This window comes from Mytilus edulis, chromosome 13 (assembly GCF_963676685.1).
Source record: "Mytilus edulis chromosome 13, xbMytEdul2.2, whole genome shotgun sequence".
NCBI lineage: Eukaryota > Metazoa > Mollusca > Bivalvia > Mytilida > Mytilidae > Mytilus > Mytilus edulis.
This window is the reverse complement of record NC_092356.1, coordinates 73,532,952-73,557,512: the sequence shown is the minus strand read 5'-3', so window position 1 is coordinate 73,557,512 and position 24,561 is coordinate 73,532,952. Positions and strand designations below refer to the sequence as shown.

The following is a 24,561-nucleotide window of genomic DNA, read 5'->3' as shown; positions in this document are numbered from 1 at the left end:
ACACAAAAATGTTTTCAGCAGTTCTCATGAAACTTTGCTGAAATGTTTATATCTATTGTTGTAAACTCCCTTTCGATTTTTATTAATTTTAGATTTTATATTATTGAGTTAAGGGATTTTATTCATTAGAAAAAGGCGGTATTTTCTAGATTTCAAAAATAACTCAAAAATGCTTTCAGCAGTTCTCATGAAACGTTGGTGTATTGTTTATATACATTGACTGAAGCTCCCTTTGTTGCTAATAAAAAAAGACCTAAAAGAGTTTGAATATTCTGACTTTTTCTAAATGACCATTTAATGACAATGACAATGAGGCAAAGTGGTATATAGGGTAGCAAATCAAAAGCACCAATTATAAGCATGCATAAGTACTTCGAACGAATTTTGACACTCCAAAAGCAATTTATTCCACTATTTTCAAAGGCCTTATTTGAACAATTTTTTTATCAGTTGAGGTTTTTGATTGTACCAAGTGTACTAGTAAGTAGAATACATAATAGTAGGGAAACAATGGTTGAAACGAAATAAATCTTTGTTTGTAATGAGTTATGTGCAGCTTCGGACCAAAGTACATGGTTGGAACTTTCATTGTACAATGCATTTGGTTCTGCTTTGAAAAGAATTACAGAGCTGAGTCTATGTACCATATTATATAAAAGGTTAACTGGTTGTTAGGACCTAGTCCTTAATTGAGATCCCTGTCAGATGTTCCTGGCCATATGTTTTCCTTTTTGTCATATTAAGAATTGTTTTGATTTAATATGTTCGTACGGGAAACAAGGAACATTATTCTCATACAAAAGATTAAGATAATTCTAAATACACATCCATAAAAAAAATGGAATTTATTACAAAGGATAATCATAAGATATACTTAAATTGTCCTGGACCTCACTTCTGTGATGGGTAAATGTTAATGGAATCCTTCTCTGAATACGGGACAAACATATTAGTAGTGGTAGACCCCAATGTCCACTGATCTTCAATTTATACCAAATATTAACTGTCAAAAAAAAATGCTAACATTCCAATTGTCAATAACAGCTAACAGCATATACAATAAAACTAATAGCCCAATAACAGCTAACAAAGAATACGACAATAACAATTACAGCAAATTTATTTTCAAAATAACAGATAACAAAGAATTAAATTGCCCCATAACAGCATAACAGTTAAACCCCTTGCCCCCCCCCCCTCATTGAACTTTTCAGACTTACAAAAGGCTCATCGGCACCGATTTAATACATGACTTGAGCAACAACTCGGGTGCTACATACTGAAGTACTGAACATCGGAAGACCGAAAGTTCTTTTGGATGGTCACAAGCACTTGTCTCAGAAAAAACCCACATCTCTATACCTAAAAGTAAGGGTAAGGTACATAGGTATATTTTTTTCTGAGACAAGTTCGTGCGTCGATGATGAATAAATGACAGGGAAGTCAACCTCAACGTAATAACTATTATATTCTAGTGATAAAATTCAGTATGTTATGGTTTGTTGTTATATATGATATTTATATTTGTCTATAAAAGCTACATGTATAAATTTAATTTTCATCCATTTTTATATCATTCTATTCAACTATTCTAATGAAAGTGCAGTGCAAGTGCATGATGGACACTCTTCTGTAATAATTCGATTTTACTAATAGATTTGATTTGAGTAGGCATTCTAATTTTCCCGCGAAGCGCTCTTGAGATATTCCTGCGCATGCGTATACACAATTTTTCGGTATTCTTAATTTGTTATTGATATATATATATATATATATATATATATATATATATATATATATATATATATATTTCTCACTACAAAACATTTTCATTTCATTTATCTATGTTCTTAAAAATTATTTTCATGAATATTTATTCATGAACTTGATAGATACCAAGCGATAAGGAATGTTATTTTGCGATCAGTTATTAGTAAAAAACGAAAGTCACATGGGTAGAAATGTCTGTGGCAACAATAAACCATAATGCCTTCACGGTCATCCGATGAAAAAAAAGGACTGCTTATCCATAAACACCTGTAGTTTTCAAGTATTCCGTTCAAATATTTTGCAACTATCAGTTCGGAAAGCAGACTTTTTACACGACTATTTACTACTTGTGAAGATGTGCATTTGGTGATATTTTGATTTTCCGTCATTGATTATTGATTCTAACGCAATTTTTAGGTAACATTATTTTCATTGGCTAACAGTTACCGTCAAATCCACAGTTGATCAGTCATCACTAAGTAGGGACCCGACATTTTGAATTGATCGGTTCTAATACTACAATATTAGAGAGGTTGAGATTGGAAACTTGTACGTGTACGGGTACTTGTAGCCACACGTACACGTACACGAAGAAACGTCTAGATTTTTTGTTGAGATTTCGCTGTCGCACGTGTACTGGTACGTGTACCTAGACTTACACGGAAGAAATATCTAGTGCTTGCTTGAGATTTTTTTTACGTGTACGGATACTTGTATGACTGAATTGCGGTTTTGAAAACAACAATTTCATTGGCTGGCTTATTCCTCACTTTCTTCTAGCTCAATATGTCTTCTGCCGAGATTCTCTTGTTGTCTGCTATTGAAGATAAGGACGAATTGGTCCTTATTTCAACTGAAATGAACCAGTCTCACGGCAATGTATACAATGGAGAAAAAATTAATTTGGAGGTTCTCACTAATGAACAATGCAGATTTATGTTTCGATTTGAGAAACAGGACATTGATAGACTGCGTGTTGCTTTGGGAATCCCACTAAAAATTGTATGTAACAATGGAACAGTTGCAAGTGGCATAGAAGGGCTTTGTATAGTTTTGAGAAGACTTTCATATCCTAATAGACTTGAAGATATCTCTCCAATTTTTCAAAGGCCGTTGTAGGAATTATCTTACATTCTTTCCAAGACGCTAGACATAATTTATGACAATACCAGTCAAAAACTAACTTCCCTAGATCAAGAGTGGCTGTCTGAAGAGTACCTTCGTACATTTGCAGAGGTCATTCATGAGAGAGGATCACCTCTTCTTAACTGTTGGGGATTTATTGATGGCACAGTAATGCCAATATGTAGACCAACCAGGCATCAACGAATTGTGTATAGCGGTCACAAGCGTGTGCATGGATTGAAGTTCCAGTCAGTTGTTGCACCAAATGGACTAGTGGCAAATTTATCTGGGCCAATAGAAGGCAGGAGACATGACTCGGGTATGCTGCGGGAGAGCGGTCTTATGAATCAGCTGGAAGGCACAATGAACAGGGTAGATGGAACGCCATATTCCCTTTATGGTGACCCAGCGTATCCTCTAAGGCCCCATTTGATTGCTCCATACAGAGGAGCAGCACTTACTGCAGAAGAACAAGAATTTAATAAACGCATGTCAGCAGTCCGTGTTTCTGTTGAATGGACATTTGGCAAAGTCCTTTCCTTATTTGCATTTCTTGATTTCAAGAAAAACCTCAAGTTGTACTTGCAGCCAGTTGGCAAATATTACTTTGTAGCAACTATATTCACCAACTGTCATACTTGTTTATATGGCAGCGAGACAGGAACATTCTTTGGATTAAATCCACCAACCCTAGAAGATTACCTCCAATAGGCATAAATGTATCTGGACATTTGCGTTTTTTCATTGATCAGTAAAATGGATTCCATTATTTTAATAAATAGTTTTTGTAAAAGATATCTCCTTGAATTTTTTTTTATCTTAATATAATTTCAGAATGAGAGTTCTTATTATTTTGATAGTTATCTAGTCCCATTACTCTCGACAGTTTCTGAATTTATAGAATTATTTTTTCCGAAAAAAATAGAAAAACTTAAATAAATCACACCCTTTCCACATCCCCACGGACGAGAATTTAGAAATGGTTATTTCGTGGGTCAATTAGGAGGAGGGATAAATGCTCACAAGCAAATTAAACCCTTTATGTGCCTATCCCAAGATGTGACCTTGTAATTCAGTGGTCGTCATATGTTGCTGCCTGCCTTACATGATTGTATTTGTTTTTTTCTGTTGCAGTTTTTAGATAAAATCAGGCTGTAAGTTTTCTCTTTTGAATTTTTTTCACATTTTGTCATGGCTGGGCCTTTGATATATGGTATGTTTTATTTTTTATTTTTGAAGGCAGTATATTACCATATAGTTGTTTACATCTTCGTTCTTTGGTGGATAATTTTCTCATTGGCAATCCTGCAACATATTACTTTAATAAAAACATTTTTAGCAACAGTGGCCATCTTGGTTTTTAAAATTAATTATACCAGACGTAAAGTGATGAATGTCTGTAGTTTAAATATGGACAATTAAATTAGTCTAAATAACGTAACAATATAGTATTTATTTCTTCAAATATAACATTTTCAACGATTTCCAATTCTTATCATCACATAGACTACTAAATTAAAAGTAAAATTAAAATGCAGTTGCTTTTGATTTATTTAAGATTTTTTTACAGTTTTGATAAGTTCCATCAATAAAAGCTGTTGTTGTTTGTCATTTTCTATCTTCTGTTTCCTCTCTTCCCTTTCCATCTCAAACCTTTCCCTCTCCAGCTTCAATTCCTCTTTCCGTATGCTCACTTCTTCCATTTTGATGTCTTTTTCGACATCACATTTTTCTTTAAGGTACGACATAATAGATTCATTACCCTTTATTTTGGTGATCTTACTGGGTGTTACTGTTACACCTTCACTGTCTACAAGAAGAAATTAATGTAACAATTTTACTTTTCAAACATAATATTGTTAAAGCATATGCCGTTACTTTCTATCTACAATTACGTAACCGGTTAGTATATCTTGGTTTTTTTTTTAATCAAAACAAGGTTTATATATTGTAGCCAGATATTCTCCTTCTTATATTCTGTTTCCTAGGCCTAAATTTGGTAGAAATCCACTTTCTTGCATGTCTTATACGTTTTGTGTTTTTCTATTGTTGAAGGCCATATAGTTATCTATAATTGCTAACACCAACTTCATTTCAACTTTGGTGGATAGTCTCATTGGCAATCAAACCACATCATCTTATTTTCATATTTTTATTTTTATCATTTCAGGCTGCTATATATACCTACTAAAAATTAACGAGTTTCTTTTTATTTTACATGTTTTATTCTAAATACATTACAGAAAATGAATACAGCGTACCATTTGAGATCTTAACTGGGGTAAGGGCTTCCATTGCCCTTTTTCTGATCAGTTTTGCAGAGTGTTCATCCTTGTCCTTCTGTTGAGCTTTTTCCTTCTGTTCTTTGTCTTCTTCTTCAGCTAATGACTGAATTTCTTGAAGAAGTTGTTGTTTTTCTGTGTATTCTTCTTCTGTTCCAGATCTACAATGTATTGGGAATCTACATGAATAACTATTTAACTATTTATTTAGAACTGCAATTAAACCAAGGAAAGAATTAAGAAAATGGCTATTCAAGAATAAAATGCAGGGTAGGCATGGTAGGAGAGAAGCATGGGAAGCTCTTTCTTAAGACCATGACCATACATAAAACGAGAAGATATTGGCCTTCTCTTGACTGGTATTATTTGCAAAAACACCTCCAGAACATGATATATCTGTTCAAAATGCCGATTAGTCTTGTACAAACATGTACACTCTGTCTGATTCAATCTGAATTTCAATTTTTTTTGTGTGTTAAACATGTTAAATGTACCTGTTTTAAAATGTATAAAAGTCAAATACTATTTTATTTACCTTTTTAGTGCTTCATAGTTTTCTTTCTGAAACTGCTGCAACAGTAACTGTGTCCTTTCTCTCACTCTCCTGGATGTTACATTAAATACTTTATCAACATTTTCCTTTACGTTTTGGGCAACAACTTCCCATTTTGTTTTGTCCTTGTATGGGTTTTCAGCCAACACCTCCTTTAGTAGGTTCAAATCATCCTTTGCTGAGAATCTCACCTGTGTTTTCCTAAAAAGTTTGGGTAATGCCATGCCTTTGCTACAATAAAAACATGTATGCAAAATCAATAATGTTAAGATTCGATTTTTAAAAAAATGTAAAGAGTTCAAAACTTGAATTTTTGCTACATTTTGATATTACAGTTTAAACTTAGCACATATTTAACAATCATAAAGACAAAATCCTCTGTTTTGTGTAATATTTCATTTTCTTATGCTTAAAGGGCCCTATAGGTCATGAAATATTAAATAACAATAGAAAATGGCAACTAATGAAGGAAAAGGCCTTGGAGAAAAGTGATAAACAGTACATAAAGGTGTGGATGTAATGGCACAATGTCAATGGTAAACAATTAATCAAATGAAGATGGTAAACAATTTGTTCGTCAATTTACATGTACAAGAGCCCTGCAACACCCTACATGTTATGTAGCTACTATTGTTATATAATGTTCAGTATACTTGTTTGAAAAGGTTACTTCCATATATATAAAAGCAACCAGTGTATTAAAGTTATTAAAGATGATTTATTGTTGGTTGCTTAACGTCCAGTGGCAAATATTTCATGCATGTTCAGGACGAGAACAAATAAACAACAAATACAATAGGTAGGTCCTGTAAGTTTAATAGAGGCCATTCGGGGAAGTTTAGACTGCCACTGTAAAATGAGTGGAAATTGGATAGGGACAGACATTTTGCTTTGCAACAGGCCGCCTACGGACCCCTCCAAGTGTTGTTGTAAGAACTCTTACGAGCATAGTGCGTGGCACTCTCTATACACGAGGCATCGGATTTAAAGTAAATTGGTTAGCAGGGGCGGATCCAGCCATTTTAAAACGGAGCGTCTTTTTACCACAGAACACCACAGAATACCACAGAACACCACAGAATACCACAGAACACTTAAAATATACCACAGAACACTAAAAATATACCACAGAACACTTAAAATATACCACAGAACATAAGAACAAACAGCAAAACAACTTAAATATGCAACATAACATTAAAATAACTCAACAAAATGCATGAACGAATATTAATTAGACGGTAAATCTAAATTTCATTACCGATCGCAAACCGCATATCGCTGAACAGCGCAATTTGTTTTTATTTATTTTTTTATTTATCGTATTAATTGTCACCTTAATATATTTTTTTAGTTATTAATGCCAAAAATTATATCAAATTAAAGTTTAAAATATCAAATATATCTACATTGAAAGAAGAAGTAGGGTCTACCTACTCTTATTCATCTGGCTTAATTCGTCTTAATTTGGTAATTTCATGTTTTAATATTAAAAAAATTATTGCATCTTTGCACAATTTTTGTAAACTTTTGTTTCGTACATAAGACGCTGAATTTCTTAATCTGTTGAATCGGTTTAATCTATTTATTACCTACGCGTGTCAGGCTTTGTTAATTCAAAATGTTTATAGCACATAATTAATTGTTAATTGCTATTTATGATAAGTGATGGATTATCACATTTAACATATTTATCAACGACGCGTGTCAAGCTTAAAAGTTGTTAATTCATCATTCTTATTAAGTTACGGAATACACAATATGTTTATAAAATTTACAATTTGGTAATTTTATATTTAAAATTTTGACATTGAATTTGTTTTCTATTTATCATCGAGGCGTGGCAGGCTTTATTAATTCAAAATGTATATAGCACATTACTAATTGTTAATTGCGATTAATCATGGATTATCACATTTAACACGGACCATTTAACATATTTATCAACGACGCGTGTCAAGCTTTGTTAATTCATTTTTCTTATTAAGTTACGGAATATAATATGTTTAGGAAATTTACAATTTGGTAACTTTATATTTTAAATTTTGACCATGTTGACATTGAATTTGTTTTCTATACTATCAATCTGATATCATTACTTGTCTTTGGCAAAACCTTTCGGAACTCAATATTAATTGTGGGGGAGGGGGATGAACTTAAGTGAACAACAATGATAGATCTTTTTGAAAATATTGATGGTCCTTAAAAGGACCTTTGTAAAATCCATCAAGTTGATGTATTACTCTAATTTTTCTTCATCCTCATCGCTGCTCAATTCTGGTAGGTTGTCGAGTGCGTCTTCCATTTGCCTGTCCTCCAATTGGTCAATTTCGTCAATTTCGTCAACCACCTTTAATTTTCTATACTGGTCACAATGAAACTGATAGAATTATAAAGTAAGACTGTTATTTCGATATTACGGTGTTTTTGTCCAGAATAAATGACAAATACAGCCTTAAACATCATAATATCGAAGATAAGCCTTCAAGATCGTGTCGGTGTTAGCACCCAAGAAAGAAAAACCATCACCAACACAATTTTTGGTAAAAAAGGGGGGTTCCAACCCCCGAAAAAAACCCTCCCTCGATCCGATTTTTACAAATTTTTGTGGTTGTACGTCGTCGGGCACCTGTTTACTATTATCACCGACACTTACGGCACTTTTCGCATGTAATAGTTTGAAGGGCACCACAATTTAAATCAATAACTTGTTTAAAAAGACGTTTTTAAAAGCCAAGTTTCAGTTAAATTGGTGTGAAAATAAATCTGAATCATATTTATGTCACAAAGTCAAAGACCAATGGCGCCAATTTTGCAAAAATGCAAATGGCGCCGCCTGATTCATTTTCCCCAAAACAGACGTGATTCATGCAGTCTATTATGCTGAATTAATAATATTTTGAAGAAATGTGATACAACACATGCTTAAAATTTTAAGATTTATAGTTTTGTTCCTATACAAAGTCAAAAGGCATCGTTAAACCCACACGGGTAACACTTACTTGTAGCAGTCTCTGCACACGTTTTGATCAACTTGTAACGTTGGCGAAAATCACGTGACACTCCAATTCTAGTGACGTAATACGAAAAAATACAAGTTTCACGTACCGGTACCGGTACAAGTTTCCGATCTCAACCTCTCTATTATCGAAAATTAAACAACACCTACATCAAAATGGCCGTTTTGATGTGAGTTTATCCAAATTTGTATCGTAGAGGTAACGTTTGTAAGTGTTCATTTGTATGACGCCACGTTTAGTCATGACGTCTTTGCGACATGATTCATGAACATTCGCAGAATTTTATTTCATTTTAAAATTGTACATTTTTCAAACTCTGACGTATAATTTTTTTGCATTAGAATCGAATTTACAGTACTGCGTCACCAGTAAAACTGCATTTGCGACCGTCAAATCGCAAAACGTCGGCAACTCGTCAACTACAACTCTGTTATTCCTTAAATCTTTAAAAGTCAAGACAATTGTCAGTTTGGTATTTATCTGATAATAATCATCTACATTTCTTCTACAGTGTACCATGGAAATATATCTGTAATAATATCCAAAACTTATTTCAAACACTTTTCGAAAAGGCCTTCGACATATTACACAGACTTTTTATACTGTGAAATTCCTACATGCGATTGTGAAGTGTCCGTTACAGTGTTAAATTTTTCCTACATAATTCGATGTACTGTCTAGCGAGCCTATATCTTTTATGTTTTTTTTTTACCGTGTATGGTGTTTATTTGCTTATAATGTAAGTGCATTTCGATATGAAGGCTTGTCTTTGTGAATAACAAAAGATACCATATGAACATTCAAACGCATAAGTCGAAAATAAGCGGACAAGGCCTAGGCAAAAGATGAAAAAGATCAAAATTCAAATAACAGTATACAATACACAACAAAGAAAAATAAATACTGAACTAAACGATACCCACTAGTATAAATCGGATTCTTCTACATTTAATACCCACAAAGTTAATGTTCTAACTTTCTTATTATTGTATTATCACCTTTTTCACGCACTCTGATATGGTGTATCTTATTTAGCTATTGGATATTATTTAGATAAAGCAGACGGCAGTGTTTACTTCAATTTCTGCTAATATCGTTTGCGTATCGTTGTTAATTCATTTTGCCAGTCTCTCTGACGATTGGTCTTTATATTAACCTCCAATTGTTAATCAAAGTATTATGCTATAAGTCAGACAGTCCAATTTAAATAAATACCGAACCTCGTCCCAATAATGATCAAACATTTCTGATTCAAATTTTTTTTTATAAAGGGGGCCTTCTGACTGCCTTGAGAGGGGTCCCGGTACAGTCATGCTTCAGTGTTTTTCTACATAATCAACCAAATTTTTTCCATAAAAGGGGGAAGGCGGCCACCTCCGGGTCCCCTGGATCTGCATATGAAAGTTATACATGTGGTTTTATTAAATCGTCTTACTAGTTGCCAGGTTATTTTTTCACAGGAAGATGAGTCAGAAAATATTTATCACGGAAAATTTCCATAGGAATCTGACTTTGATTTGAATATTTTGCTTTAAAAAACTTTATAGAATGTCTTTCTGGCAATATAGAGTATTGTTAATCGTCATCACAATCTGCATAGGAATGTCTACATCTATATATGGTCTGCACAAGATGGTTTTTGGAATTATTGTAGCTTAACATTACAATATATTGACGACTTTAGAGGTAAAGTTCTTATCGTTCCACTCCAGGGCACTAGACCGTTAATAAAGAGTATTATGTAAAGGCCTTCATGAGAATTTATATTACAAATTGATATAAAAAGGCTTAGAGTAATTTGAAAGGGGTAGTTTAGATAGAGCCATTTACTGTAACAACCAGTTAAATGAATATATTGCTGATATCAAAAGGGAATAAAAGAGCCTGTAAAATTGTATTTACAAATTGTGATTTAGATGGAAAGTTGTCTCATTATAGCACACGTACCACATCTTCTTATATTTATGGCATGCAAAATCATGGCTTTAAAGAAGAGAACATAAGTACTACAATGACCTACTTTTATTTTTAATGTTCATTTGACGTGGCTTGGTATCCCGTCATTTTGTTATTGTGTTATGTTAAATTTTTGTATTGTATTTCATTTTTGCCCATGTGCTTTGTCTATATGCCTTTTTGTTTTTCTTTGTTGACATGTTTGTTTTGTGTTTAAAGCGATTAAGATTATAACACAATGTTGACTGCTGTACCTCTATGTTTGACATTTTTACCTATTATGTCTGTTTGTTTTGTTTTGTTCACACATCGTTGTCAACATAATGGAAAATTTTGAGACTGTCATACAAGTTAGAGGTTTAGCTAGCTATAAGTCTAGGTTTACTTCATCATTTTCTAAGTAAGAAAATGGCTGTACCAAGTCTGAAATATGACAGTTGTTATCAATTGGTTTGATGTGTTTGAGTTATTTGATTAGGGATTAGTATAAATATAATCTTAAATAAATCCTAATTATATCTTATTTTTGATAGATAGTTTTATTCATTCAAATGTGACGTCATTTTTTGTTTTTGGTGTTCTGTTTTACAAATTCAAATGTGACGTCATTTTTGGGTCTTTTTTTACTGTTTCAAATGTGACGTCACTTTGCGTTGAGGCCTTGACTAATTCGTGTGTGTCTATTTTTTGTATTGGATTGTGTTGGATTTTTTTAGGGTTATGTAATGTATCCGGTTGTTTTCTGTAATTAGTTAATACTTCAGTTTTATCATGTATATCTTTTATATAGTCATTTTCTAAAATTTACTGTTTGCAAAAGTATAAATTATTCCAAATAATAGGGATGTTCTGGTACCTTACCTGGTAGTATACAGCTGTTCAAAACTCGTAAATCTATGTACAAAAAAACAAATTCGGGATAACAAACTAAAACTGAGGGAAACGCATTAAATATAAGAGAACAACGACACAAAATTAAAATGTAACACACACAGAAACGGACTAAGCATTAGACAAAATTTGATGAGAATAACATATATAACATCAAACCCAAATATATGAGTTTGGGATAGAAAAGTACCGTGACACGTCTTATAGTAATGTGAATTCACACTCAAATATAAGAGAAACAAACGACACAACAGAAACACAACGTTAAAATGTTACACACACATATTCGCCAAGTTTTATTTTGATATGAAAACTAGTAAAGAAGAAAATTGGAAATTATTAATTTTATTTTTTGAAACTTCCTGACTTATGTGACGTAGTTTAAGTCTTTTTGCATGCCGGGAGTGAAATTAATCTCATTTAAGTCTTGTTCGTTAACCGTCTGATAACGTGATTTAAGGTAAGGTTTGCATGAAACCTGGATTTTTTTCTTAGTGATATTACACCAATATGATATATCATTTTGTTCAGGGAGGAGTACCCAATCATTTAATGAAAAAAAAAATCAAACATCGCCCGTCCAGTTTTTTCATGTGAAAAGCTCAAAATTCCGATTTTTGACGATTTTTAGGGAAAATTGTATTTGAATTCTTCTGAAATAATAATGTATGCGAGTGACTATAAAAAAATAAAACTGAACAAAACATGTATAAATAATTGGGGTCCATTCATTTATAATAAATTTTAATTAAAAAAATCATAAAAAGTTCCTAAAAACAAGATGTTTTAATTTTTGGGTTAAAAAAAAACCGTTGCCATGGCAACAAAAAGCCAAAAAAATCCTTTTTCCGGGTCCACCGTTTTTTTTTTAAAACTGTGATTTTTAGAATTTAACTATTTGCATTATAATGAGCTAACAAAATTGGTATGTCCCCGAACTCGTTTTTACGGAAATTGGCGTTATGTGTTCATCTTGTCATTTCTGTAAAACACAAAAATATTTTGTTTGTTGATCTCCAAAGAAGAGAGTCATCTTTAATAGCATCTTTTTACAAAGCATCATTTTGTCTTGTAACACTTTGGGACTGACCATAGTCAATGAGAGAAAACAGTGATTAACTTAGGGATGACATCAAAAGATCAATGTAGGATAAAAAAACAAACTGAATTCAAATAGTTTGGGGGGGGGGGGATAAAAGTTGCTGCAAGTTTTTATTAATTTGACATCGATTTTACATATAAAAATGGAAAAAAACTGTTTCTGAAAATGTCATTTTTATCATTTTTCTGCATAACTTGCATTTTGTCATGCTTTCTCCAAATCTTAAATAAAAAATATAGGTCACCGTGCTGGATTCCATGATAATCGCGATTTATCAAAAAAAAATGCGTCACCCCTTTGTAACCTCAACGTTAGCGCTAAAGTGCACGACGTCGCTGGCAGACAATTTCGACGTTATCGCTTCAAATTACCGGCGACATCAGATGTATAAATATTGCTTGTAAAGTACTATCTATAAATTGGTAACATTATTTTCGGAAGTAAAATTATGTGAATAAAAAATACCTCTCTGTGTTTGTGGTCTAAGTGAGAAACATCTAAAAAAAAGTTATTACGGACTGTTGATAATTTTTACGGCTTTCAAAAATTAAAGACTCGGCAATTTAGAACATGACATACAGGTACATTTACTGTACACACTCGTATATTATTTCATACTGTATGATGACCTCTAGATGTTGTTCTTTGTTTTGTTTTGTTTGGTTGGGTGCTGTTTCATTACACATACTCCTTAATATCCTTTAATTCAAGTTTTTATCACTTAAAAAATCCGTTTTTGTTGATACGAATTTAAAAAAAGTTAGCGTTGTTTGGACAGTAATCAAATTTGACGCGCATTGCAATTTGAATTAGAATTTACGTTTGGACGTAAAACATTTCGAATGCGAATTAAACTAATGCGAATTACGTGTGAACTCAGCATTATCCTGCAAACGGAACTTCTTTTTTTTGTACATAAATTGCAGTACTTAAATTATGCCGTTACTTTTCTCGTTTAAGTTGTTTTACCTTGTCATTACGGGACCTTTTATAGCTGACTATGCGATATGGGCTTTGCTCATTGTTGAAGACCGTACGGTGACCTATAGTTGTTAATTTCTGTATCATGTTTGTCTCTTGTTGAGAGTTGTCTAATTGGCAATTATACCACATCTTCTGTTTTATGTGGTCAGAAAACAGAAGCAAAATCTTACAAAGGAGAATCTTCAATTTACTAATGGATGCTTTTGTCCAGACAGAAACTATCATTTTGAAATTTTTGATTTGGCAAAAAACGATTGAGTTAATAGCGAGAGGACTGGATATATTACGATTAGTTGCGATTAAAATCATTCTCTCATAGCGTAATTTTATTGGTAAATAACTATTTTTTTTCACCACAGCGCGTAAATAAAATACCGCATGTCCATTCCCCTGTCTGTCCTTCCGGACTTCTGGCTAATTAGATTTTTCTAGTATTAATTCTTGCCAACTTCTATTAAACTGATATCGTATGGACACGTTCGAAAATCAGTGCATATCAACTATTCTTTAAAAGAGTTATGCCATTTGGAAATATTAATTATATTGAAAATTGCATTGTATTTTCTGTCATTCCGTCATTTCTCTAATATATCTATAAAAAAAAACAAAGTAAAAAATAAACAGCTACGCTTCCAGCGCATGATACGCTCTTCGCCAAATATATGTTTTTAAAATAACACGAGGGTTATACGGGAAGTCATGCAAGGTATATCCTGACTCATTCATTATTCTTGCTCAATAGGAAGTTTATATATCACAACATGTTTTATATGATCCCCAAATTGAAGCTCAAAAAAAAAAATTCAAGAACCCAAAAATGAATTAAAGAATCATCACGAAAAAGTATACAGATCTTAAGAATAATTTAACAAAAAAGTATGTGAAGTTTTATGCAATAATTACAGATAGTTTCTGAGATACGGCGCGACATGTGAACCCCATCCCATTTTGGTCATAAACACAATATCTCTAAAATCAAATTCTGAATCATTCTCAAAAGTATATACAAATTTTTCAGAATTATATAACTAAGAAGTGTGTAAAGTTTTGAACAATAGTCATAAAACGTTTTCTAGATACAGCGTGAACTGTAAACAAAACTGTTCTAGTTAAAAAGTCCTGTAACTCATAAAGTTCACAAAAAATAATACAGATCGTTTGACCATCATGACTGAAAAAACAACCATGTTCAGTTTAATGATAATATGCTGTACCATATTTACGACGGACAGACGGACGCGGGCATTTTTATACCATTTTACGTCTCGTCAAAATTTTTACGGGTGTATAAACATATTGTTTGCTATTGCCTTTTGTTAGATAAACTACGTGCAACGTGGAGGAAATAGAAACTTTGTTCTTTTATAAAAGTTGTATCATTGTTTTTATTAGCGGCATACCATTACTTTTTTTACTTAAATAAATTGAATAAATTGTTCAGAAAGGAAATTGACTTTTTCGTGTACATACATTTTCGGTATTAGTTTTAAAATATCATTGGTTTTCTGTGCTGTAATAAAAAAATCGGATCCGGACCAAATCGTGGATGATGAATGATAATAAAATTTTAATTGACATGCATGATATAAGAAACACCAAAAGGGTCAGTCGTCTTGAGATTGCTCACTATACGATATTTGTTGAAGATCTCAAAGAAACAGTAATGTGTTTTATTTCAGATCTTATTATTGTTATTAGACTGTTATCCTGGTAGAATAAAATGCACTGACTAATATTAATGGCGTAGAAATTAGCATGCGGGTGAAACAGAAATTGGAGCATGGAAATTCCACATTACGTTTCTTATTACGGAAAATGACACACACTACGTCCCGCAAAAAGTGACGTTTTGCGGGAATTCAAACGCTTAACGTCGCGCCAAGAGTTAACTCCCTTGAAACTGTATCGGATGCCCTTAAAGTGCATCGATGACTTTTGGTGTAGCTATTACCCAACGAAAAATAAGTGAAAGCCATGCAACTTTTAAAATAAGATCGTGTGGATTTTTTTAAACGAATTTTAATAATAAAAGTAAATCATACAATCGAACATTTTTATGATTTTTTTTCTACAAATACTTTAAACAAACATATGAAACTGACATGATCGATAGTGTATTAAAAATACATGTTTGTATTCTGACCTTTTTGCTTCATTCCAGCAAAATTTTTCACTTGCTTGTACGGTGGAAATAAAATGTGTATTGTTTTGTGACACTTAGTAAATGTTGAATGCGTAGTTAAACTCAAGGTAATTTTAAAAAAGATTAGCATTATGTAATTCCAATCTTTTGATCTTCGTTCAGTGAAATCTAGACGTCACGGTTCACTGGCATTTCAGGTGTGAACAACATTTCGTATCGGAATGGTAAAGGGGAGTCAGTCATAGTTTTAGACACAGAAATGTAAAAAAACAATTAGAATTAATAAACGAGAATAATAAGGTCGCACAATAACTGGATAGCTGTTGTATATTTTTATATTTTGCATAAGATCACTTTTAAATGAATTATGACTTCTGATTACTTTTGTAACGATAAAATACTGATTTTAATTGAATAAATTTATTATAAATAAAAATAGCCTTCTAAACACGAGTGTATGAACTGAAAATTGTACTATTTTAAATTAGAATCGGCAACCTGAAATATTTCAAACAGATTATTAACAATTGCAATTATATAAATTAGTCCATCCAAAGCGATCTTTTTTTACCTATTTATGAATAAATGTTCTCATCGAAATATTTTAAATCTCACAACGCATGAATACTTCAGCTATATGAAAAAAAAAGATGTTTTAAAAAATTTAGGACATTAAAGGATCTTCTTGGAATGGAATCGAAAAGATATTCTTTTCAAGTGTGAAAAACATCAACAAAATGTTTGCATAATCGGGAATGTCCTTATTAAAAAAGTCTTCGTCTCACAACGTATAATACTTTAGCTATTTGACCAACGATGTTTAAAAAAAAACATAACGAATTTTAAGTCTGTTTTAACTGGCAAGAATACCCCTAACGCGGGGGCCGCTAAAGCAAACAAGCAGTTTATTCTTTAAATTGCTTTCATTGAATATCAAGAAAGAAAATAAATCCCGAAATTGATTTGAAACTTTGATACTCTATAGTTTTCCCTGGAAAATATTCACATCCCTTGGAGATCATTGTGTACACCCAGTTGCGTATGTATTACATGCATGTCGGAACAATTGTGGTGATGACGAATTTCTTCCTTTATTCGAGAACAATCTAATTGATACATAAATCTGTGATTTTACTATGTCCATAACTTCGATGAGCCAAAGCAAGTTATATATCGACCTGTATTTAAATCATTCAAATTGGCTCTCTTCTTCTTCTTCTTTTGGTATACAATAGTCTATTACATACTGTTGGCATACGTGGACTAGTCTATTTACAAAACTTTTACTCCAATTTACACAAAATGTATGTTTCTTTATTATGTTCAATGTATACATGTATAGCAATTTGTGCTATAGTTCCGTAACTTATTATCCAGGCGTATAAACTAATGGTCGACAAGTGCGTTAATTTTTTTAAATCAATATTTCTGGTATGTTCCAATCTGTCCTTCACTATTGACAACGAGTATATATTACATTTTACCAAATTTACCCTTGAAAAAAAATATGTATATAGATTTTTATTTCATCAAATCTTGTTTTTTTTGTATTATTTATATTTTTATAAATATTATTCTTTACTCCAGAAATGTTATTTATAGACAAGCGTATGCGTTTAGTAATGACTAATATATTATATCACTTTCGGACACGCAAGACAGAGATGTATATTATACACCTAATAGTTCAAAATGGAAAGTTATAAGTTATCGGCCGTGTACACTGATCAATACCCTTAGAAGTGAAACGATGCATGAACTTACAAGCCCGACAGGAAATCGCTTGAATACCTGGACGTGTCACCTCACACCTCTCACAATATCTTTGGGAGTAATACCTTTAGCCATGCGGGTGATCAGTTGCGAGAAGATCCGATTTATTTGAATAAAGTTCATTACATAAAAGAATTATGAACAAATTAGATTTTCGAAAACAATTCATTTTTTACGGAACACTTACTTATGATTTGAACTTTAACTTTTTAACTATTTCCAATATTAACAGTTTAAAAATAACAGACCATGGTTATTCCTAAAAAATAAGAAAATTTTCCGTATCAAGTTCGTTAACTAGTCGGATAAAACAACCGTACGGTTGACAAGATATCGACACGCAATTACGACTACATCAGGTTACTGTAGTTTTGGTCCTTAGACATATCGTGGTTTCAAATCGAACAAGATGACAAAATGGCCGAACGCAAAGAATTGATACTCTGAATATAAAATCGATGGTGATCTCTTATCTAGCAGAATAAAACTTTAATATCGATGAATTTGAGCGTTTCTATACAGAATGGACATAATATCATTTTTTGATTTTTTTCCGAAGTTTCCCTTTAAGTCTTTTTTTTATTTATCAGTCCTTTTTTATTCAGTTTGTTAACAAGAGAAACATAAAAAGAAAGCCAATCAGTTTTGACAAAAATTTGCCTTACTCGATGAGTTCGAAATAAAGGACAACAAAAACACGTTTACAAACCAATAGACGAATATTTAACACAGCAAGATGTTTTTCAGTTTCATCGTCTTCTGTAATAGGTAATTTTGTTTTTTATTATTCTAATCATGTTCATTGGCAATGGGCTAGGCGCGAGAAGGAAGATGTAGACACTCTTTCCATATGGATTAAGGCAGTGAGGTCGTTGATACAAATCAGAATTAAGAAACTGAATGGGTCTATCAATGCCCATGCTACATCAATCTTTAAAGACCCAAATGTTGCAAAACACCTATCCTACCTCCATGACAAATATGTTGTTGTCCCCGCAGATAAAGCCCCAATTCAAACAACATCATTTTTGTGTGTAAAACTCATTACATTAACTGCTTGATAAACGAATTAGGTATTGACAATTCACTTGGAAACTCGTCATATACCCTCACGACACTTACCAAAGAGGAAATCCTGGATAATCATAGGTCTGTTCTGTGTTCCTTTGGAATTTTAACCAAAGATGAAGAACTTGATCTTCCATCACTGTATTGGATACTGTAAACCAACTTAATTTCGCGAGCGATTAATTTTTGCGACTTTCGCGAGTACAAAAATAACGCGAACTTAAATCGTCGCGAATATATATAACTTGGATCTTTCCTTATTAAACTACATCAAGTTAATTAGAAAATTGCGAAATTAAATCACCGTGAAGTAGACTAGCTGGAGATAAACGCGAAATAAAGTATGCGCGAAAATAAGTTGGTTTACAGTACCTAAACTACATAAGAGTCCTTACAAACAACGGTAAATTACTGGGTCGTCCAAGTGCTCCACGAAATCTCTTTCTAAATTATTAACATCCATTTTATCAGCAATCAAAGACGGGTTTCAAAGTTATTGTGAAACTGCCTATTTTAGAGGTGGCGTGAATCAGATGTGTATACTTAAAAATTCCAAAGATCTTTTAGAGTACATACAATCTAACTCTCTTTCATCTTGTAACAGTATTAAAACATTTGACTTTTCTACTCTTTACACTAGTATTCCACATTCCAAACTAAGAGACAAATTGAAAGAGTTGATATTGCTTTGCTTTATAAAAAAAGAATGGCCAACGTAGATACACGTATCTTGTCTTAGGGAGGGATAAATCCTACTTTGTAAAGGACCACTCTGATTCAAACAAAACATTCTTTGAAACAGATATTATCAAGATGCTTGATTTCTTGATTGACAACATATTTGTTACGTTCGGAGAACATGTTTATCAACAGACTGTCGGCGTTCCAATGGGAACAAACTGTGCCCCCATTATGAGGCTGACTTCATGCAGGACCTTCTTAGGAAGAAAGATAAGAAGTTAGCAATATCCTTTAACTCTACTTTTCGCTATATAGATTATGTTCTTTCACTAAATAATTTAAAATTTGGTGACTATGTGGAACGCATCTATCCCATCGAGCTAGATATAAAAGGATACCACAGATACAGTTAAGTCGGCCTCATATCTTGACTTACATGTATAAATTGACAATGAGGGTCGGTTGAAAACAAAACTTTACGACAAAAGAGATGATTTCAGCTTTCCAATTGTGAACTTTCCATTTCTAAGTAGCAACATTCCAGCAGCACCTGCATACGGGGTATGTATCTACCAATTAATACAATATTCCCGTGTTTGCATTTCCCATCATGATTTTCTTGATAGAGGGTTGCTGATCAAGGAAGCTTTTAAACCAAGAGTTCCAAATGGTGAAGTTGAAATCATCCCTTTGTACATTTTACGGATGCCATCACGGATCTGCTTACCATCCGGAGCACCTGAGATCACCCCTAGTTTGTTTTGTTTGTTTTTTTTTAGGGGGGGGGGGGGTTCGTGTTGTTTATTCTTTAGTTTTCTATGTTGTGTCATTTGTGCAGTTTTTTCTTCATTTTAAGTCATGGCTTTTTCAGTTTGTTTTAGATTTATGAGTTTGACTGTACCTTTGGTATCTTTCGTCCCTTTTTCATTGTAAATATATATATCGCACCGAAATTTACACGTCTCCGTTCATGTCTACATAGAAATTGTAATTCGTTTATTCAAATATAAAGTATGCAAAAGTAATACTAAACTAACAATAGGTAACTTTGAAGTTCATAAATCTAAAAAGTAATAGAAAAAAAAACCCATAACCAAATGATCGTGCATCGTTCACAAAATGCTGCATTAATGAAAATAAATGCATTAATTGACAAGTCATTTTCCTGAATGCGTAGTTTAGTAATGAACGATACAAAATCGCCTTTCCTTGATTACACTCTGTTATTAGACTAATTGTCATGGGGATAAACAATATCCTATACTAAATCCTTCCTATTCCCCCCTTGGAACTTGTCACACTGACAGGTAGCCATAAAACGTGACTATGCGAGAAAGGAAAATAGCTGTTTTAAAATCTCTGATCTCAATCTTAACTAATTTTCTGCTGAAAACCCGAGTTATTTTCCACAAGCTGTAAATTTTGTATCGAAATACATTCACTAATGGTCTGTATTCCCGGTTGTACCCTTTCCATTAAAATTTAGATTTTAATGAAATTTAAATTGACAAAAATAACATGAACTATATACCTAAACCACGCACATTTATGTTATATAGCTGACAGAATATAAGAATAGTCATCGATAATAGATTAATGTGGGCTAAAAAAATAAAGTTAAGTCTGATATCATATATAAACGAAGGTCTGAATTGTTGGCGATATCATGAACAAAACAAGCATAATGTTTATTATCATATATATGTATGTATATTCTAGACACAACAAATTAAAAATGAAAACTTTCTTTTTGTAGTCCACGTAGGATGTGTTTGTGTGAAAAAATAATGATGAAATATACAATATTCAAATAGTTAACATCATTAGTTTTCTCGTTTTAATTGTTTTACATTGTCTTATCGGGGCCTTTTATAGCTGACTATGCGGTATGGGCTTTCCTCATTGTTGAAGGCCGTACGGTGACCTATAGTTGTTAATGTCTGTGTTATTTTGGTCTTTTGTGGATAGTTGTCTCATTGGCAATAATACCACATCTTCTTTTTTTTTTTTTATATCATGCAGTTTTCAAATTTTAAATAGATAACATCATGCAAGCCAACCATTTTATTGTAAAATAACTCGAGTTTGTTTTTGAACAATTTAAATTTATCAGAAAAACATGGTTTCTAAATGAAATAAACATCACAGTTATCGAAAAACTAGTCATTATCGTGATACATTCACTGTCCGTATAGGGCGGAGTCATGATCGCTGTCGTAATCAATATCTCCGCCCTTTGTGCAGTGCATATATCACAATAATGACCAGTTTTTCAATAAATATAATGTAGTATATCGAACATGTATTAATAAACATGAAACGTATACGGCATATAATTAGCAGTGAACAGAGAATAGCATAGAGTAGAAGTAAGATAAAAATTTAATACAATGACACCATATAAAGCAGGCACTTAGTTTCTATTAATGTCTTGTGAGTTGATACATCTTATAGTAGTTTTTATTTGTGTAATTCCTTCTTTTTTATTTTTCTACTTTTTTATTTGTAAGGTCGTCCCTGGTTTTACCCACATTAACATCACTTGAATACATTCTTATCTAATTGAAAGTTTTATATATAAAACATTTTTTATTGTTAATTTTTCAAGACATTAAGTAAAGTAACTACAGTCGACAGCACGTTTTGAAAATAAAGCATCTCAGTTATAGATGATAATCGCCAAGATTATTTCTGTATAATGCATTGGAATGGACTGGGTTGTTATAAAAATATGATTAATTTCCAAGCTTATTAGAGATTAAACGGATTATATTGCATACAAAGGTTTTGTAGCTATCATCCTTGAACTGTTTTTACGATAATGATGCTGCATAAACTGGATTTTATTAGAACCGAAAACAATATGCAAAGTCAACGACGAAAATAAGTATAAATTGCGTGTTAAAATGTATAAGCTAAAATGAAACTGATGTTAAAGCAATTAGGGCACACGTAGTTCTGTCATTAAACATAGAATATAAAATATAAAGCTTTCTTTTACTTAGTAGTCTTTTTGAAATGAATATGACTGCTAATAAGTCAAGGTTTATTATATCTTGTGATCATGACTTGTGCTCTTTAATGATCACATAACAATCAAGTTTGGTCTATTGGCTATAATATTCATAACAGATAATCATGTGCTTAGTACGTAAGGGTCACTTTTTATCAATCAATATTACATTACCGAAACATATATGAGTAATTACGTAGTATAGAAGCACTATATGACGTTTTACTTTAATGCTTAAAAGAGGGACGAAAGATACCAAAGGGACAGTCAAACTCATAAATCTAAAACAAACTGACAACGCCATGGCTAAAAAATGAAAAAGACAAACAAACAACAGCACACATGACACAACATAGAAAACTAAAGAATAAACAACTAAAGAATAAACATAGTTTTTCGATACTCTAGATAAACACGGTATGTATGTGGGTTTTTGTCTTTTAATAGGGTTCATTGTATGCAGATAAACACCACAGCATTTCTGCTTTGAGCGTTCCTGATGAAATTATTTCCAAGAAATTGCCTTAAATCAATAGTTTTTGTCAGATAATCACACTCTGTAAAAAAATAAACCAATTGTGCAATTAGTTACATTGGTAGATTGTATCCATTCCATTGTATATGGAAACTACATTTTTAATGGTATTTGTTTGTAATTAAATTTAAAATACATTAAGGCAACAGAAACGAATTTTTAGATAACTACTGCCATATTTCTAACTATGTACAAGAAATTTTAAGAAAATATGGTGGGTTGAACCTGATTTTATGGCTAGCTAAACCTCCGTGCTTTATGGAAATATTAAATATATCGCTAAAATAATGACTTTACATGACGGGAATGCAGTACAAATACATGCAAGAACACGAAATACAGGCAAATACATAAATAAATAACATAATTGTACATTTCGACAAAATAACAACGAATAACTAGAATTGACTAGGAAAGCACATACAAAGAGCTTAATAGCTTATGATAAATTAGGTTAGACATTATATCTGATGTGAATGGTTGTATAATAATTCATTTAAAATACAACTCAGATGACCAATCCATATTCAATCAATCTTGATTCTAAAACCTTCCAAATCATTACATTTGATGATTTTCTTCTCAGATCATGTCTACAAGATAGATATTTTTGAAGATGATCAGTGGGGTTTATTAATCAGACCCGACTTGTTATATTTCTAAGGAAAGGAATTAGGCTACAATTGTCTAGATTTTTTTAAAAGTTATAAACTTAACTTCTAGACAACATGTACTGTATTTTTAAATATAGCAAATTAATGGACGAAAGCAAACCACAGAAATCAATACAATTTATGATGTATACAAGCTTGATGGGTGTTCTATGTTGGAAATCTGGTGCTTAATGATTGCAATTTTTTAGTTGTATAACGACTACTAATAGGTTGTGACTACATACAATCGTTACTAACAGGTTGTGCCAACATCATTTCGATTATCAATGATCTTAAGCAGTAAAACATCATACCAGCTATGATCAAATAATAAATAAGTGTCGTTATAAATCGGTGTAAGTGACGTCGCTCATTAAACACTTTCTGTTATATTTATCTTTTTAATACTTGTTCATGAAATCATAATGCATTGTTATAAATTGGTATGAGCGACGACGTCATAAACAGTTTTAGTCGTACAATTGAAAATGATTGGACATTTTAATTTATAACATGTAACTATTAGTCTTTGTGATTTTGTCTGACATTTTTTCTGACATAAATATATGGACATATGGCAACTGTCAGCAACCAATAAAACACGTTTTCTTTTTATTGACAGGATCGTTAAATAATGTTGCAGGGTAAACCAATTGTCAGTGCATAAGCCACAACACAACATTAAAGAAATAAAAATCTACAAAAAGAAGCTTGTCTAGCCAAATATGTATCATGTAAAAAAAAAACGAAAACATCATCCTCCCGTAACCCCTAGAAATAAAAAAAAATACTGTTAAACGAACTGTTATAAGAACTGTTAGAAAAGCTGTTATAAGAACCGTTTGTTTCTACTTGCAGTTAATTTGGCTAAGTAAAATTTAACTAGTAAACGAACCCTGTTATCTAAATTAAAAGATGAACTTGTTAGGTTCTAAAAGAGCATAAATATGACATACAATCTAACAATCATGTAATAGACAGTATTTGTTTTAAAACCATTCAGCGAAGCAAT

At 32.1% G+C, this 24,561-nt stretch overlaps 1 protein-coding gene and 1 pseudogene across 1 annotated transcript; one reads left to right on the top strand and one right to left on the bottom strand.

Annotated features, from left to right (window-relative positions):
* Positions 1-2,556: 2,556 nt before the first annotated feature.
* Positions 2,557-3,606, top strand: LOC139500551 (uncharacterized; annotated as a pseudogene).
* Positions 3,607-4,428: 822 nt separating this feature from the next.
* On the bottom strand, positions 4,429-8,799 carry LOC139501598 (uncharacterized protein PF3D7_1120000-like). Its single transcript, XM_071290711.1, has 4 exons — positions 8,733-8,799; positions 5,713-5,961; positions 5,157-5,338; positions 4,429-4,705 (listed from the first exon to the last, which is right to left on the bottom strand). The coding sequence occupies exons 2-4, from the start codon at positions 5,952-5,954 to the stop codon at positions 4,449-4,451; spliced, it is 681 nt and encodes a 226-aa protein (XP_071146812.1). The 5' UTR covers positions 5,955-5,961; positions 8,733-8,799; the 3' UTR covers positions 4,429-4,448.
* Positions 8,800-24,561: the final 15,762 nt, after the last annotated feature.

Bases quoted from the DNA above. Each gene is read 5' to 3' on its own strand.
- LOC139501598 (XM_071290711.1), bottom strand. From the start codon at position 5,954: ATGGCATTACCCAAACTTTTTAGGAAAACACAGGTGAGATTCTCAGCA. The intron at 5,339-5,712 runs GTAAATAAAATA...AATACATTGTAG, and splicing joins AACTATGAAGCACTAAAAAG to ATCTGGAACAGAAGAAGAAT. The intron at 4,706-5,156 runs GTACGCTGTATT...TTCTTCTTGTAG, and splicing joins CCCAGTTAAGATCTCAAATG to ACAGTGAAGGTGTAACAGTA.